At 36.0% G+C, this 19,355-nt stretch overlaps 2 protein-coding genes across 3 annotated transcripts in view; one reads left to right on the top strand and one right to left on the bottom strand.

The window, feature by feature from the left end:
- The window catches only part of LOC139815476 (nicotinic acetylcholine receptor alpha7 subunit), a 212,115-nt gene extending 201,294 nt beyond the window's left edge, over nucleotides 1–10,821 (top strand). For both annotated transcript variants that reach the window (XM_071782412.1, XM_071782411.1), the window contains one exon: nucleotides 152–10,821. In XM_071782412.1, coding sequence (XP_071638513.1) covers nucleotides 152–319 — 168 coding nt within the window. In that variant the 3' untranslated portion in view covers nucleotides 320–10,821. The remainder of the gene's footprint in view (nucleotides 1–151) is intronic.
- Nucleotides 10,822–11,019: 198 nt separating this feature from the next.
- Nachrbeta1 (nicotinic acetylcholine receptor beta1) lies at nucleotides 11,020–17,888 on the bottom strand. Its single transcript, XM_071782414.1, has 7 exons — nucleotides 17,377–17,888; nucleotides 16,996–17,132; nucleotides 16,700–16,854; nucleotides 15,980–16,318; nucleotides 15,448–15,825; nucleotides 14,862–15,192; nucleotides 11,020–14,759 (listed from the first exon to the last, which is right to left on the bottom strand). The coding sequence occupies exons 1-7, from the start codon at nucleotides 17,432–17,434 to the stop codon at nucleotides 14,595–14,597; spliced, it is 1,563 nt and encodes a 520-aa protein (XP_071638515.1). The 5' UTR covers nucleotides 17,435–17,888; the 3' UTR covers nucleotides 11,020–14,594.
- Nucleotides 17,889–19,355: the final 1,467 nt, after the last annotated feature.

Genomic DNA, 19,355 nt, shown 5'->3' with positions numbered 1-19,355 from the left:
GTATCAAAGTTCGTAGATTCAAATCGAAAATCTCACATCTAAAACACATCGAAACGACGAAGAAATGAAGGAGATGTCAGTCGAAATTCTTTTTTTTTTTTTTAAGAAATCAACCAATACGTTTTCGATGAAATAAACAATCTTGTTTTAGATAATAACAAATCAACTGAAGAACGAGGATGAGAACACGAAGATCACGAACGATTGGAAGTTCGCGGCGATGGTGATCGATAGGATGTGCCTAATCATTTTTACTCTGTTCACTATCATCGCTACCATCACCGTCCTGCTGTCAGCGCCGCATATTATCGTCACGTGATTCAGAAAAGCCAGTCTGCCGCCGGTGGTTCCGGGGCCGACGAGGATTGCGTGCCGAGCGCCGGCGTCGACGGGCGCCGGCGCCGCTCGCGACGCTCCAACCGAACGTCCGCCCTTAACCGGTTCCCAGCAAATCGGGCTTAAGGGTGTTCATCTTCGGGTTCGCACGCCGCTTCGTTTCGGAGACCTGCGCGTTAGGAAGAAAGCAATACGGGGAGTAACTTCGTTTCTTTATGATATACATAATAATACCATCAGTAAAAATGAGAATAATAACGCTATCGATAATGAGAATAACGATAATAGTACTAATAATTATTACGTAATAGTTACGGTAAAACTTTATCGTATAATTATCCCACAAGGACGCCTTAGCGAAACACGTTGACACACCGTTTATAAACGGCGCGAGCACACGAGTGAATATAGGAAGGACATGTTACACAGGGAGTACAGGGACACGCGGGAATAGAGCCATACGCGAGGAACACGTACACTGGTTTGTTACACGCATCCCTGAGAGCAGTCGATGTGACGAACACTTTGTACAGTTGAGATGATATACGTTTTATCGAACGAGTCAAATAATTAGTTCTATAAAAAGATCCAATTACGAATTTTCATAGAGATATAAGTAACGATCGAATCGAAGAAGAAGAGAGATTCGACTCTGTCCTCCGCGACTACTACTTGGGGATGTATCACATATATACACGTATACACACACGCACGTAACATCATGCGAGAGCGATAATACGCATGGAACCGTGATTTGCCAATGAGTTAAAAATACTTTTTCTGCGGCCCAAGGTTAGTACGATATAGAAATCTTCGAATGTACTCGAGGATCAGTATTGCTAGGTTTAAGAGACTCTTACGGCAGTCCAGACAAGTTTCGTAACGTTTCTACGAATCCGCATAAAGACTCCCCAAATTCGAGAATCTCCAAAAGCCCATAAATTTTGAAAGGTGTAAATTTCCGAGAATATAAAATTAAAATATAAATGAATATATATAGTAGGGTGCTCATAAAAAAAACAACACTGATATAAAATCAAAGTTTTCAAGTGTAACTGAGATTCTTGAGAATACGTAAACTGTAATATTCGAAGGAAATTCGGAAATTACTACATGTCAGTTGATATTGGTCCTTGTCCATGATTAGATGAAAAAATAAGCGCTCGAGAATGCTGCTAACGGATCCTTTTTGTCCGTACAAATGAAATAAAGGGGGGAAATAGAAAAAAAACGACAAAGAGAGATAAAAAGCGAAGCGGGACAAGGGTTGATGGGCTTTAAAGGTAAAACGCACAGGTTACACTCTCAGAATATACACGATGAACTGCCAAGGTGATTCAAATAATGCCAGAGAATTTTTCTTATCCGTATCATTAGTATGTAAAAATCGACGACGACTTAATAAACCGGGGGATTTGTATTACGATTTAAGTGACGGTGACATAAAATACTCTCTCGCAGGTCGCGAGAGTGATCCGAAGGACACTACGGAAGGAACTGCAGAAACTGGACGCGAGGGAAAAAAAATGCGAAGGATGGTTGTGATTGTTCGATAACTTCCGCTGTGACAAATTCAGTTTTGAATAATGTACTTTCTTTCATGTCTGCAAGTACGAGCTGTTTTGTTATTAATCCGCATTCTCGTCGCGCATTTAGCGTTAAATGCATTTTTCCGATCCCTATTTTGCATCGGGATCATGTAAATACGAGCTCCATATTGAATATGCGTATTAGGATACTAAAACGGCTCTATATTTCGAGAATTAGACGATTAATTTCTCAAGCTGACTGTCGGAGTTTTATTTAAATTAAGAACCGGGCATCTCGTGTTTTTTAATATAGGATTTTCAAGTTTTGAATTTTAAGCAAAACAGAGATATATTTTCTGCTGGATGTGTGCCGAGAAAACGGATCGTTATCTCTTACATCGCACGTAACGTAAAACGCGGACATACGCAGACGTATACTTACATTTTGTAGCATGTATATTCGCGTACGTTTTATTGTCTGACACATCAATCTTTTCCCTTCTCCGCAATAATACCATTACAGGAATCGTTATCGCGACAGCACTGTAACTTCTTTCCGACATTTAAAAAGCGTCTCGGAGAGCAAAAGCTAAAAAAGCGTGAACCTTTATTTCTTTTTCTATTAGAAAAGACGTAACTTCGAGAAAGAGGATGGTAACTTTAATGTCTCCCGTTCTGTTACCTTCAGAAACACTGCGGCGTATTTCCGCCGACGCTGAATATCGGCAGCTATATTAAAATTGAATAACTATTACAATGTGTAAATTAACATTGCAACACTAATCACTACGATCAACGAGTAGATTGGTGATCACGATACATATTTTTTTCATCCGCAATAAACGATACAGAGAGCATGACTTCACTTTCGAGTACATTCAAAATATTAACACTCGTTACGTTCTCTGCTAATTCACGAGCCGCTCTTGAGAGTGTGGTAGAAAATCGCGGAAGCGACGGAGTCGATTAGTTACGCTAGGAAGAAGAAAAAAGCAACGTGGGATGGCGACCGATAAAAGAAAGGAAGTTGCTCTTGCTCACGGACAGACTCGTAGGCGGACGTCGTCTCGACGAGACATCAGGGAGACGAACTCAAGTCGTATCGTACAGTTTTCGGCCATCGACACTGGGGATACGCGACAACCAATCAAGTTACCTTTTAAATACTATTAATGATTATTAAAGTAATGAATCGTTGTTGATCATGTTGTAACGTGGGCGGGATTACGCATAGGAGTATAGTAAGAATTACGATGTTTTTTTTATCTCTAGCGCGCGGAAAAACGACAAAGAGAAAAAGAAATAAACAGATTAACGTCGAAACTCGTATTAAACTCGTAAGAGAAATAGAAATTTTTAGACGAGAAATGCGATTAATCACTATAACTGTCAAATAGTTAAGGAAAAATCAAGGAGATAATTCGCTGAAAAAAAAGGAATAAACGTGTAGTTCGAGACATCGACGTTTTAATGCCGAACACGATTGCCCTTTATGCGATAAAAATTAATAAGCGGCTCGATTAGCCTCTAATCGACTTGGCGAGATAATGACGTTACGCCTGGTCCTACGAACCAAATACACGCTGAACTGATCTAGTACTTTAGAACTAGAACAACTAATGCCACACACCGCGCTTTGGAAGTAGGAAGAAAGAGAACTGAGGAATTTAGGTGTACTTGGAAAAGAATATATTTGACAATTTGAAATACTTTGCAACTCTTTAATCTTATCTTGAAAGAATCATTTTTACTAGATTATATTTTTACATATATTTGTAATATTTCAAAAAAACTTTACGTTCTCGTTTCTTTTTCCGATATACAAAAGATAGAATAAGCTCCTCAAACATTATAGTTCGAATAAGAACGTTTATCTTCCTACTTCCAGGCTACAAAGTGCCGTTGATTATATCGTTTCCGAAGAAGTTAATGATGTAAAATAGCGGTTCTCAATGCCTTTGCAATTTTTGTCATTTGTAAGACGTCTCTGATTCCATTGATTTCCTTTTTAATGTACGTTTGCTGTAGTTCAAGCTGGTGGAAAGAAATGATTAGCAACGTCGTTGTTATCACGGTAAGAATATACCGTATGTTTTTTACATATAGAATAAGAAGGAAAATGTGATTGGATTTTATGTCCCGTTCTGTCATTGTAAAGGATTTTTTTTTCAAACTGATAGATGTTTTCAAAATTGTAACGCACAGAGGCTATTCCTTACCGATACAATTTTTTCAAATTTATTACCAGTAAGACAATTACCGAAGAATTGTCACATTAATTCGAATTATTTTGAAACATTAAAGGAGAATAATTTCACTGCTAGGGCTTTTTTAAATAAAGCCTTTGCTTATTTGAATCTAACCGTGATTGTTATGCGCAAAATGTAGTATGCGTATCAGATCAATTGCGATTAATTATATCGTAAAATTGTAAAATTAATCTAGAAGCAGCGGTATATATGGATTAATGAGTCCTAGAACATTACGGGTATCAAAAAATCGTATTAGCGAAACGACGCGTGATCTTAATGTAATCGAAGTTTAACGATTAGATAGAAAAAAAATAATACGTACCACGGTGCACGATACTATACGACTATATTTGTTATAATTATACTTATAAATGTGTATTATCACATATCGCATATTGAAATTTACGTTAAAGACAGAAAATTGCTCACTGTAATTTGTCGATAACAACTGCTGATTTATTTTCTAATAAATTAATAAGTACACACACACATATATACTACCGCAAGCGATAACAAGAACAACCTTTACGTAGAAATAATTCGAATTTCTTCACGACGAAAACTAATGATAACGAAATAACGCGAGATTTTCGGTATCGTAGGATAGTTTGCATCCTAAGGAGGTTTAGAATTATTTAATTTACATATGTATAAAAAAATTACAATACGTAAATAAACAAACAGTTATTAAAACTGAAGCTCATAATTAAATAAAGTAAATCTAGCATGTCGGAATTCTGAACGCGCCAAAATCTCTCTCGCCATGATGCAAACTTGCCTAATTTTATGATACACAGGGTGTCAGGGGATTTTAAAGTTTACAGTGCTATATCTTGCGAACCAATAATTTTATTGAAAAATGTTTCAGACAAAAGTCGTTTGGTTTGAAGGGGACACACGACTCCCGTCGGAATCCATGTGTCTCCCTTCAAACAACTTTTGTCTGAAACATTTTTCAATAAAATCATTGGTTCGCGAGATATAACACTGTAAAGTAAGACACTTTAAAATAGGACACTCTGTATATGAAACTCAAGTGCTTACGGTTATGCAAATATTATATCTTTTAATACAAACTTCATTCTGCGATTTCCGCGACAAGAAATCGTAAGGAGAATTATTGCCATAAAAGATTCTTGCTGAACGACTTTCAAACATTTAAATTCGCGTAAAAGTGAATTTTAAATTCAGACGAAACGTGACACGCACTTTACATGAAAAGTTTCCACCTCCTTGAACTCAATATGAACCGTATTTTGAAGATAACGCAGCAAACGTACTTGAACGTGGTATGATCCGCCGCTTTCATAATTGAAAATAATTGTAGTGAATCGTTATAAGCCTCGATAGATTTATTGAGTAACAAACATATGTAAAATTAAAAGTTTTTGTTGTTTATTCTTATTGTTAGTCAATTTTAATAGCAAAATACATATATATATATATATATATATATATATATATATATATATATAGCTATTTCAATTATCTTATATGTTTTTATCATTGCCATTATCATTTATATATATATAATATATAATTAATTTAAATCGGCAGAGATTGAAACATATAATTAAATATTACGACACATTTTTGTGTGCAAACTTAATATTTATTTAAATTCTTAATATTTCATCTCTTTTTCTTTACAATTTTAGTTTAAAAAAATAATAACAAAATTCCTAATTTTTCCACAGAAAAAAATTTTTTTTCTTGAAAATATACATTCGCATAAATACATGTGATTCAAGTTTTTTATAAATAAATTTAAAAGAACTAGTAAGTTTCTTTGACTTGTAATTGTTTTCTATAGTAATTTGTAAAAATTAGACGAAAGCGGCGGCAGACAATGAAATTTCCGTACAAATTGAACATTTAAGCGAATGACCGAATGAAGAAAAAAAGAGAGAAAGTGAGAAAAGAAGGAGTAAGATAAGCGGCATTAACGTGACTTGCGCCTTTAAAACCGACAACTCAGCTTAATACGCGCGGGGCTGTTATATAAACTGTAATCTTGTAATAAAAAAAGGGAATAATAATAATGATAACATTAGTGATAACAATTAACGATAACGATAAATGATAATATTATTATTACTATTAATAATAACAATAATAATATTAAACCGTATTAGCTACGAGACTCTTCGCCAGTGTACGAAATGTTGAAATGTCCTTTCTACGACGTTGATATACGATTAAGTATCGACTTCCGATCGCGAATCGAATTGTTCCCGAATTAAGGAGTATAGTTGTGGTGGACAGAGAGGAAGAAAGAAGAAAAAAATAAATATACGAGTTAACTATAAACGAAGGTTGATAGGCTTATAGGATATCGTAGAAGCGCAGATGTACAGGGTGAAGAAAAGAAATTTCGGCAGAACGATAAGGGGTTTTTCGAACGTCTTGTCCATCGATCGTCGAGCAAGGAGCAACGGTAATAAGATCAAAAGCAGATCGTACAATATCGATATTGTTAGGACGCTATTTCCAATTTGAGATCAATAATCCAATTTCCGAAATTCGACGATGAGCCTCGTTTCATCGAGCCGACGCAACACTTCCGTCGTGACGTGGAAATTAACCCGTTATACCCAGACGTAAATTTTTCTTCAGTTTTTTAAGAAATCCTTAAGTCAAGTACTCTCGTATATTTCTGACATACGGGCTATAACGAGTTAAGCCGTGTGCAAGTTTCATAGCACTCTTAGCCGTTTTCACTCTCTATTAATTACTCGAGCGTTTTAAGAACGTTATCTAAGGACCGATAGAGATAATTACGATTGCTCATCGATTATGCCTGTTGTTTAAGTGTCAAGACAATCCCCCGATGACTCCAAGCGGCTGAACGACGAAAACTATACTTCTTGATATATGTAATACTACCTCTAATTAACGCGAGAGTATCGATGGCACTCTGGCCCGTCGAGTGTAATTTATCGTAAGGTCTATTATACTATAGCATGCCAAAGTCTTCCGCCATTAGTCGCCTAGTGTAGCTGACGAGTTTTCTCGGTTGCAAAGTTTTCGCGAGAGATCGTCGCTGTAAAGATCGTCGAGTACTCGCATGAACTGATCCCCAGTTTGCACCAATATCGCTCAAGGGGATATAATCAAGACTTTGACGAAAGTCGTTGCAACTGCTCGCGGCTGTTCAGCGTTAGTAGCTCGCTGTGATGTAAGTAGTTGAAGCTCTAGCGACAAACTCTACACTCGTAGATCTTAGCGCTGAAACTAACCGCACGACGGAAAGCGAAAGGCGAAATGGGACGAGATCTCATCGGGATTGATTCAAAAAAATTCTCCCTCCGAGGAGTCGATCGCATAATTTTATGATATATTCCACAAGTAAATGCACACGTACTTGCGTTCGTGCATTTTGCATGAATTGCCGTAATCGTGCAATGGCTCGAGTAATCGAGAGGATTCAACAAAAGATGAATTTAATCGAATGAAACTTTCGTGACACTCAACGTAAAATTACTGACTCATTGACGATTACGCGATCAACATATTTTACGATTTATTCGATCCGATAGCGATAATCGGATCGACTATGACGGTGCGTTTCTCGAACGCGCGAAGCCTCAATTTGTGCTGACTTTTAGAGACAGTGTGAATTTTTCATAATAAATTATTCACACGCACGCTTTCGACGAAGAGTGACTTGGAGAAGTGGACACTATAGAGAGAAAATGATTATTATCGCTAATCTTTGTTACATTCAGCAGGGACCGAAGCGCCGAAGCTGTGAAGAAAATAGAGGCAATTACGCTTTTTCACTTTTTAAACAGCATGTGTCTGACTTCGAAGGCGGGCCGCTTTTGGATCGGTGGAGACGTTCGGAAGATCAACGATCCCTCTTGCCCGTTCTTATTAGACCGCTCTTTATACATACATGTGTATATAGGCATATATACATGTAATATATGTTATACATACGCGACAGAGGTTTAATTATATTGATGACACGTAGCATGTAAATCGTTGCTCGCGCTCAGCCCCGTTGTTAAATTAAGCGAAACGAGATATCGTCCGCGTAGGATATTGCTGCTCGTTACATATGAATCCGCGTCGTTCTGCTTATCGATCACCGCATCAAATTTCTACAGTAAATTTCCACAGCATAAAGAGAAGTAATTTGATAAGGAGCGAAACGAAAATCGCCGTAAAATAATACTATGTTACCGTAAAAATGTTATTGTAAAAAGAAAATCATATATCAATCCCACGAAAAAGGTAGAATAACTGAGGGAGATATTGCAAGCAAATTTTATATATGGATCGGATAAAAACACAATAGTAGACTAATAGTCGACACAAAGGGCGTTCTTCCGACATTCTTCCGATTGGAAATAGCCCATTCAGTTCTCGGGTTAAATCGCTCTTGATGCTTGATGGAACAATCGTATGGAGATATAGAATGTTTTTTGCTATAAAACTACGCCATCGTGGTTTAAGTTCGATGGCTCGTGGAGCCATCGCGGCGGAATAGCAAGAGCAGAACGACGCTTTTCGCACGCAGCGACGCGGATTTCGAGTGTCACGTTTATTGTCATCGAATCGTTTTGCCGGCGCGGCTCGGAGCAAGGTTTGCGTGTAAATTCCACTGTGCCATTGTTTGTAAAGCATTACAATGATCAGTCACCCGGGTTGACTAACGCGGTCGATTAACGCGGGCAGACGAAAGCGAGGAAACCAGGTAGAAAGGGTGGTAATTAAGATATGCTCGTGCGCGTATCTCTTTTTACAACGGTGGCGAATTAATTAGACTAACTGATTAGGTGAAGCGTAAGTTCAAGTGCCAAATTTTTAGCTAATCCTTAAAGCGTAAACGAGCGCGCTGCGGAGCGAACGTGTACGCGATAGGGCTGAATAGGAATGTAAATTAATGTGAGAGAGATCAACGGCGGCGCGGAAGTAACACGTAGAATCGATTATTAATTCGTTACGGGAATCGAAAAGAATCTGTGAAATAATTCTGCGAATTGTTATCGATTTATTTTGTCGTTACATTAATTTATTAAACCGTGTCGTGAAAAAAATAACACAAAGACATTCTTTGTCAATAAGTTCCTCGAAATAAAGAAACAAAGCCTGCGTTTGTTTATTCACATTGGGAACATAAAATCTATAATACACGTCATGTGTATTATATATTTTATTTTACCAATAGCTCCCAATGGGAATAAACAAACGCAGGCAAATATGATATAAAAAACAAATAACTTCATAATGTCCGACAAGTATATATAATATCAGTTTGATTAAGAGCAACCTAAAATATAACATTTGCAAGTATAAACACAAAAGTATGATTTTTTTCTTTAATACAATTTTACATTTCTTTCAAATTGTTGTATGTTCACAAATGTAGAATATATGCCATGTAATACGCAGATTTACTGCGCGATATCGCGAATGAAAGAGAAAATAAAATCCTGAGTTCAAGTCGAGCGAATATTACACATTTTGCGGTAGAATTGGTGAACGATATGGACAGGAAAAATATATACATATAAAAAAGAACAGAGATAAGAAAAAAACGCGTCACAGCCAACTGAATTTAAAAATGAATTTTTACAAAAGCAGAAGTGCACACAGTTATTTCCGGCAGGCAATACTCGTTTTCCTCCGTTTTTGAATCCTCGCTCAGCTAACTCATCACGCGCGATTACACAGGAAGCTGCGTTGTCCTGTCAAAAGGGGGAAAAACGATTTAAAAAAAAAGAAGACAGAGAAAACGGAGAATTTCGCGCTGAATGATTAGCGAAATAGCGAGGAAGAGATATAATTTTTGAATTACCGCAAAAAAATAAATAATAAATAAATAAATAAATAAAAGCGAAACTATTAAGCACATGTACCACTAAACATAAACTATATATATTTAAACTATTGAATGCTAAAGTCGTATTCGTAATAATGAATAAAAGAAAATGGTTAATAATCGATTAACTGAATATTAAAGCTAGCCTGTAATCAATAGCGACGTAGTTATACTCTGACAGTAATTATAGGGGTGATTCAAAGGTAGTCTATTAGCAGTTAGGGTCGAACTTTATCGAGATCACTTTCTCTCTAAACTAACAATGGAAAAAAAGATGAAGTTAAAACTTAATTATCTCTCGATGCTAACCTTATTGAATTTAAAGGACGTTAAAAGCCGCGCTGATGCGATTTCAGAAAACCGAACTATGTAGAACGCGATCTAACTCTCTTCATTACTTACCTATATCTTTATTCCTTACGTACTTAAAAAAAAAAAATTAAAGAAATCGCCTCGTATTGTCCACCGTCATATTGTACACCAGTCATTAAGATCGACAATTAAAATGCGCGTTATCGATCGCCATTGAGAAATGCGAGAAGAGATATGGGCGAGAATAAAAAAAAAAAGAAGAACGTTACTGTTTCCATAGACCCTGGTGAGACGATGCAATTGAACTGAACTCACCCGATCTCACTTTTAATTACGCCTCCGATAAACAGCCTGGTCCGATAATAGTAAATCCATACCGGAGGAGATATAAGAGAGCGTGAATAAAAATTTGTTATATTTCTACGCTGGGCTCCTTTTCGAGGCAACGTTGATCGATATGAGAATCCCTGTTAACTGGTGAGCACTGTAATCGCCGCATTGTAATATTATTAACATTATTACGTTATTATGAAATTGTTGAAATAAATGAAATGAAAATAAACGTCTTCCATTTCCCCCCCTCTTTTCTTTCGACCGTACACGAGCACTTAATTTACTCTGTGATGAGTTTTTCATCGACGATTTGAAAGAGGAATGTCTCGTTTTTCAATGCTACATTTATAGACTTGCAATTCGGAACGTTACGCTGCAAAGCGCAATCGTGATATCAATCAAAACATATAATAAACGTATAAAGGTATAAAATTCCATGAGTTTTATTGATGTATTATTTTCATTATAAAAAGGGCTACTTAACTTTTATGTTAAATTTCTCTTTTACCTACCAACATACAGTAATGCACGATTATATATAATTACTATATTATTTATCATGCATAATAAAGTACAAACTTTTCGATTCAACAATTTTCGGTTTCTTGTTTTATGCGCAAAGTAAACTATGGTACATATACGCTGATCGTCTTCCTTTCCGCAGTAGAGATAAAAGACACGTATGTACGGGCAGAACTGTATAATTCTGTTTATTGTTATTGTTCCTGTTTAATCGCGCCCAATAAATTACACGAAACCTATTGACATGAGAGGGATAGAACAAAACGGAATATGCCAGTGTTCTTGGTTTCTAAATTTTAATTATTGTATTTCTTTCCAGGAAGACACGACATGCGCTATTAATAAATAACGGCATTATATAACGATAAAATATTGTCGATAAATCTGGATATACAAAACCTTCTCTTTAGCAAACTACATTGCAACGTGTTTTAAATATTAAAAGTAAAATAAAATTTATAAGTAAATGTTATTAATCGATTTACAAAAGAGAGAAAAAGACATATATGTTATTGTACTTTTTTTTTAAATAAAATAAAACTGTATTCCATACATATAAATTTGCTAAGATTGACGCAAGTAATTATAAATGAGGATGTCTTTTCTTTCTGGGATTCTGCGTCTTCTCATGCTGTCGTTATCAAGCGTCTTCAAGTAAGTCTAAAATTATTTTACTATTTGCTTCAATAAACGCAACGACCGGCTTATATAACAACAGATTTAGATGCATTTAAAAAAACTATCGTAACAACTATAACATTAACATTAACTTCGTCAAACGAGATAACTACTAATGCACGCAATGATGCAGCTTATTATATTAAAAAATTCTGCAGATTAATTAACAATTGACGTAACCGAATAAATCGTTACAATCTTTGGCAAACTGTAAAACTAGAGAAATTTATAAATATAAATTTTTAAGTATTGATACACTGAGATACATTGCAAGAAATTGCACAAAATTATAAAGAAATACAAGAGATTACGTTTTCGGTTATTTCACTTCTCGCAAAATCCTCGATATTCAACAGTCGACTACAACTTTCTCCCGGACTGAACGTTCTTTATTAAATAAAACTTGACCGTTTAACAGTCTCTCTGTACAATATATACGGTAAGCATGGCTATGATGTTCTATTAACGCACGACGTTCTTATGACGAAGAATCGTGCTTCTTAATATGCGCATAATTATTGGAGCAAAAAATGGCTCATATTCTCATCTCGCATATATAACTAAGCATGGTTATTTGTTTTCAGTTTATTTAATTACTTTTTACTAATTAAAACACAATTTTTATAAATTATATCTGTGTACTCCAGTATCTTGCACAAGTGACAGTAAACTGATAATGAAAACCGTTTAACTGCATGTTCGTAAAGTAAGACGGAGATATTTGTTAATCTAATTAGGAAAAAATCAATAGCAAGAAGTACAATTAAAAAAAGACGCGTAAATTATGTCTACTTGTTTTAACTAATGTATTAAGTGATATTCAGTATTGTTTACATATATATAGATATTTTGTGTAAATACGCTATGAGAACATGAGCTACTTTTTAAGAAAGCCAATCAAGTCAAAGCACACTCGCAAAGTACAATTTTTGTTTGCAGTCAGTAAAGATATAATCGATTTTCTTTCCTGGATAGATCTGTATGTATTTCAGAATCGGTATGTGTATTTTAGAAATTATTGTTAAGGTACCTTGATTTGCATTGGCCTTCCGAGTCTTCCGAAAGTCGTTGATTAGATACAAACGCGTATCCCTTCGTAATTAATTTAATTCACAACGTCTCGTGCTTGCGTGAAATTCGTTACTGCGAGCTCGTTCGTATGTGTGACGAACATGCTTTTAGATCGTCGTAGTTCTATTAATATTTATGATCAATGCCACGACAACGAGTATCAAACGCGAGATCGACTAAATTACGATGTGACGACTTGCACGATTATTATCAAAATTATTTCAAATTTATATCTAAAACATGCATTATCGCGCGATGATTGATTCTGCCTGACCATCCCGCGTATGGATGCACATCGTGAAGAACGTTTCGATCTTATCTTATACGGAAATTTATAACTTTGATATCGAGAATTTGATCGATTTGGTTGAAGCTGATCGCTAAAATTATGGTCGAGAGATTAAATACAGAACTGTTTTCTTTTCTCTCACACGTTTAACACTAACGTACAGACGTCAAACGCTCATATATAGCATATTGTAACTTAAACGTAAAACAGGAAAACTATGTTAAATGCACTAATAAATTATAATGAAATTATAGTCCTAGAAAAATACGCGACAAATTTTATATAATGTTTAATGTTAAACGTGAATTCCTGTAAGTCTGAGTTACTTTACGATAAATAATGTTCTCGTTTTATATACTTTCCTAACTTACCAGACTATTGGATTATTTGTATTTTCTAATTAAGAGATATCGATAAGTTGACTAAACAGGTTTGTGCGTACCATCATTATATTAATATGTTACAGTAATTTTGCCAAAGTACTATTAACTAATTCCGTATTTTTTTTTTCTAGATACCATATATGTATAATGCTACATAAGCGGATTTCATCGTTTAACATTAAGTGCGTTACGTGGTAACTACACTCTTAAAGGAGCAATCATGGTATTTCCAACAATACTCATAACACTATACAAAATGTCATGTAAAACTGTACGTTCGGAGTCGAAATAAATAAGAAATGAATTAAATCAATTTTTTCTACCAAGAATTTACCCACACAGTTTGTATATAATAATTAAAATTCTCTTCTATATGATATTATCTAAACAAACTCTCTAAACTTTAAGCAAGTTCTCTTAATTAAATATTGAAGAGAATAACCTTTGCCTAACAAAATATTATTTCATAAAAATTATAAAGTTGGCAAGTAACCTGTTATAATGTGGCTTCTCGTGTTTAAAAACTTTGGAAATACCTATTTCTTCGATAAAATGAAGAATGAGAACTATTCGACAGTCGTTTCGTAAATCCTTCGTCTAAGCGCGTCGCAATGGAGCTACCGGAAGTTAATGGCATCGGGGAAGACAATAATCGCAGAGGCAGCCATGATTAACACTAGTGGAATTATTATCTACATAATGTATGCCATTTCGATCGCTCGAGTTTCGTCGTTGAAAGAGCTTTACACAAATCGGATTTTACAATCTTACAATTACGCAAAACCGAAATGTATGCACAATGGTATTAGAAGATTGTATTGAGACTTTCGTTAAATGAATTTGTATACCTCGCGTGAGATTTTATAAAAATCTGTAGATATAAAAAATAATTACCTGTTAAACAGTCGCTTGACTTGTAAGCGTTTCACGTTTGTAATTAAAAATGACAAAATTAATCCCACATTGTTACGAAGTCGTTTTCGAAGAGGACGAAATGAGAACGGTCGCGTAACGATGGCATATGTTATTTGTGATTGCGCTTCGTTGGGGCAAGTCGGATTATTTTCCGCGATAGATATCTATAATACGATCCTGGTCCACATACTCGAAAATATGAGGCGCGTCCATTAGGATCCCGACGGTACCCGCGGTCGTCACTATAAAGAATATATAAAGTTGCAGTCGATCGATCACCATTGCGACATATTTCCAATCCTCCCTTGTCTGGAAGAGAGAGATATCGGGAAAAGAGTATTTAGAAAAGCTATTGTACATTGTCCAGGAGTATTATATTTGTTTTTTGAAAAGATCGCGAGGCTCTCTCACCTGTATGTACAAGTCCTCATTCCTGAGATGCTCCGCTATGAACTCCACGGCCTCGGTGGCCTTGCTGGCTTCCGGGCTGAGCAACACCGAATCCGAACTCTCGGATCCTCTTCTATCGCCCATGCCCTCCCCTCCGCCAGCACCGCTGGAGCTGCTCGTGGTGTGATGAACCTTACGGTTGATCTTGCAATTTGGATGATGCAGATCGGACAGTTCCATCACCTCCATCTTCGATTTCGCCAGGGAGGCTGGCAGATGCTTCGGCACCTCGGTCGGACTTCCCGAGTATGTGGAAGCTGGCAGTGTTACGTTTGGTATCTCCATCATCCATCTGAATGAAATAATACGCATTTATTCGAGTAACACTTGGTGAAAATAAAACTGAAAATTCTAATAATGCTTCAATTGTACGTTTAATTAATAAAAATCAGTACTATATGTATATATTCATAATCTTTATGTTTAATTAAATTTATCTCGGTTTATTGATAAATGTATTTCTTTTTTTGTACTTCCAATTAATATAATCTTTAATTATTATGTGCATTACAATTATTAATAACAGCTCTTACAAAAAAGTTCATACCTTAATCGCGTCTTCTTTGGTCGTTTCATGAACAAGATCGCTGGCAGATATTTAAGGAAGATCTTGCGTATGAGCTGAGGCATTCTGTGAGTCCTCGGCCCGCGGAAGTTCCAGTTGATGATGATCACAGTCACGAGGATACTGACAGTATTCATGATGAAGGTGAAGAGCAGATATTTGGCTATCAATGGCAGCACCAACGAGGTTGGTGGCAAAATTTTGCTGACTAGCAGGAGGAACACGACCAGTGATAGAAGAATACTAATGCCCAAAGTGACTTTCTCACCGGCCTCCGCTGGAAGGTAGAAAACGAGTACGCAGAGAAAAGAGATCAGGACCGTCGGCAGTATCAAGTTCACCGTGTAGAAAAGAGTCTTCCTGCAGATGCAATACAAATATATTTTTTTTCAACTCAGTAATGTACAATTATTATGTAATTAAAGTCTTACATTATAATATTAAAGTACTAATTAAGGAAGCTGTGATCAATATCGAAGGTGGAATTAGCAAAGATTGGCGGTAAAGTACGCACCTGCGGATAATTATATAGAAAGTAATGTCCGTCTCTGTAGGAAAATCGCCCTGGTAGATATTGAGATACGCCGGCACGCTGATAATGTCCCATGTGCCGCTCTTCCAATAATCAGACAGATCGACGAAGTTCTTATCGTTGTAGAGCGCGAGAGAGACCTGGTCGCCGTTGAAGGTCCATGAGCCGAATTTCATAATGCATGTTTGCTGATCGAAGGGGAAATATGTTACGTCGATCGTGCACGAGCTCTGATAAATTGCTGGCGGCACCCAGAGCACCTCGCCGTTCGGGTATATCAGCACGTTGCTCTTGTAACGAACTTCATAGTTGCCGTCAGCGCTATAAACAAAGTATCATATATAATTATTGAAATATAATATATGTCTAATTATTGAAAATGTAAATGTAAATTTATTTGGCTAATTAAAAGAAAATTTAATCGCCAAGATGTCTTTGACCAAAAAATTAAGAAGTATATAAATGATTGTTTTATACTCACTCGCAAATAATTAAAATAAATTTGAAATAATTGCAATTTTGAATTAATATATTTTAAATATTAGTATTAATATATATATATATATATATATATAATATATATCTCAATTTTTATAAAAGTACATTATATAATTGATGTAAGCAATTAAATGATTTATATATACAATTAATAAATTTTTCAGGTTTAATAAAATATGCAAATAACTTGTCTGATATTCATACTTATTGAATAAGACTATGTCTGGTTTCCACACTTTGTCGGGTGGTAATCTGAGGACCCCGATACCGCCGTAATCCGCTTCGTCCCATTGTAACTGATAGTCCTTCCATACAAATCTCAACCATACGTTCGATTTCATAATCTGATTCTTTTCGTTCTAAAAAATTCAAAGAATTTTATGCGATTAAAAAAAATATTGTTCACCTTCAGTTATATAATTTATTTTGAACATGCATATTCCGCCATCGTCTGACTAATTTGCGCGAAAATGGAGAAAACGGAGCAAGAAAAATCTCACCACATTGATCAGTTGCACGAAGGCGAGGCCAAACCTCACGTGCACTTTCTCCGTCATATTTTGCACTGGTCGGATGAGCTTATTGTATCCTCTAAACAGATCTCGCACCAGTCTCTCTTCATCCTCGGAGCATAGACCTGCAAATAAGGCGATTAACGCGATTAACGGGTATATCCGGCCGGCTGCAGCCTGAAATCGCGTGAGATAAATCGCGCAAATTAGAAAACTCGCACGCCGCCTCGTCTCGTCCGTCACACACTCCACTTTTCTCGCGGATGTAAAAAAAAAACAACAATTACTCCTACATCCGAACGCAGCACTCGTTCTACGGGCGCGCGAGTTTTTCAAGCTTCATCTCGTCGCTCCGGAAACGGGCCTTACCGACGCACAGAATCGCCGAGATCAGGAATAGTCGCACGAGACGCAGGCAAAAATACATTTTGGGCGGGTTCGTTGTGGGGTTGGTTGTGGTCCCACCCGAACGCTCGAACGCGCCGCGAGCACAGCCGCCGCCACCACCGCCGTACCTCCACCGCCACCACCGCGGATCAATATAGAAGCGCAGACGCTGGCGAATAACTGCATTTCCTTCCTTGCAACCCGACACGCCGAACCCACCCTTGCCGAGCAGTTGCGATCCCCGCCATCGTGCACTTTCACAATCTCCGAAGATTCATCGTCGAAGACATCGCTGCAATTTGCTATACGATCACTCACAGCGAAAAGGGATGTTGTTAGGGAAAACGCGGGAGAAACACCACCGGGTGTAGCGAGATTTTCAACGCGTCAGAGCAAACTGAGCTACCCTCAAGGGGTGGCTCAGTTGGCAGCTAGGGGTGGTCGGCCGTCCTTACAACAGATGCGCTGCTTTACCGAGGGATTCTGGACAAGTTGTGGAGAATACGTGTTGCATATAGAGGGGTTGATAAATTCAACGTCGCTTTTATGTGGATCTAGCTAACAAAGTTTTCATGGACAACTCTCTCATTTTCAGAAAAATGATTAAGTTGAAAGTTTCACAAGACAGGAAAAAAGTATTTTTTTTTAATAAATAATTTTAATTTTATTTTGAAAAACAAAAATAGAATACATATTAATTAAACTTTATAATATATATATTTTATAATTATCATTACATTAATATACGCTAATATTGTATTTCAGTATTGTTTTTATTATTAATAATTGTAAAATTCGTGCTAACGAAAATGCATTATCGATGCATCACTGATTTCATTTGTGCGTAATTAATACATTAATATCTACATCAATTAATACAATCGGTAATTTATATATTTTCTACATTATGATAAAGGTCTAACTTTATATAATATATGTAGGATAATATAGATAATATATTTAATTTTAGATCTCAAGTTTGGCCAAATGTATATGCTATAGCTGTTTACATGTATAATTGTCGAGTCATCAGCGATATATATATTGTATGTGTCTTTTTTATTTATTATGTTAAATTACATAATGATCGCAGAAAAAGGCAGTCATCTTCCTATGATAAAAGAAAAAGGAAAGCTGAGCCTGTCGGGCATTATGCAAATTAGTTGCGAATTTTGTCTAATCTGAGACTCATTTTTTACATCATAATTATATAACATTAATAAATATACTTTACGCTACATATAATAATCATTAGATTTTTACGAATACATAAGATTTTTATGAAAATCTCCTTTGGGATAATAATTGTTGAAATTTTTTATATTCTGTGTGTCGCGCATAAACCATTAGTACTTTGGAGCTTGTTTAGGAAGAGCAATACTGAAAAGTTGCAATTATGGATTATCTCGTTTCACAACTTTTCGGTAACATATAGGCCGCGTTGCAGCAAAACGGCAATATTACGCGTACAAGTTCGAAATTGTTTAGAAAATACGTACCTATATATTCGAGAAAGTTTCCTTACGCATTATTCCTCATTATTATGCACCAACGTGAATGTGCCACGCGATATCCGTCATATAATAAACGCGTATAATTATATGTATATCGCTAAAATATAATATTCTCGATGTGTCTTCCGTAGAAGAAATTTACAGGTCCCGAGTCACGGCTTTTGCAGGGTTTTCCAAATTGAATTTTAAATTCATCGTCATTTACATTTCTATTAGCTCGTTACCCATGCATTACCTTTTCGTAGGACGCGATAATCGGATGGAACTCGACGCAGAGGCCACAGTAGTGCAATGATTTTATAATGGTGATCAAAGAGATTTTGGGTAAACGTTTTTAAAATAATCTAACGATGTTTCGTCGAGTTTACTATAACAGATGCTATACGATCTATTATTTTTAAATTATTTTATAAATAAAAACTTATTATTACCAATATTTTTGTCTAT

Source organism: Temnothorax longispinosus, chromosome 6 (assembly GCF_030848805.1).
Source record: "Temnothorax longispinosus isolate EJ_2023e chromosome 6, Tlon_JGU_v1, whole genome shotgun sequence".
Taxonomy (NCBI): domain Eukaryota; kingdom Metazoa; phylum Arthropoda; class Insecta; order Hymenoptera; family Formicidae; genus Temnothorax; species Temnothorax longispinosus.
This window is presented reverse-complemented; position numbering and strand designations above follow the sequence as displayed.

What these genes read in the sequence shown, in the direction of transcription:
- Nachrbeta1 (XM_071782414.1), bottom strand. Translation starts at nt 17,434, where the DNA reads ATGTATTTTTGCCTGCGTCTCGTGCGACTATTCCTGATCTCGGCGATT. An exon ending in TCGTGCAACTGATCAATGTG is followed by an intron (nt 16,855 to 16,995) that starts GTGAGATTTTTC and finishes TGAATTTTTTAG; the next exon opens with AACGAAAAGAATCAGATTAT. An exon ending in GACATAGTCTTATTCAATAA is followed by an intron (nt 16,319 to 16,699) that starts GTATGAATATCA and finishes CTTTGTTTATAG; the next exon opens with CGCTGACGGCAACTATGAAG.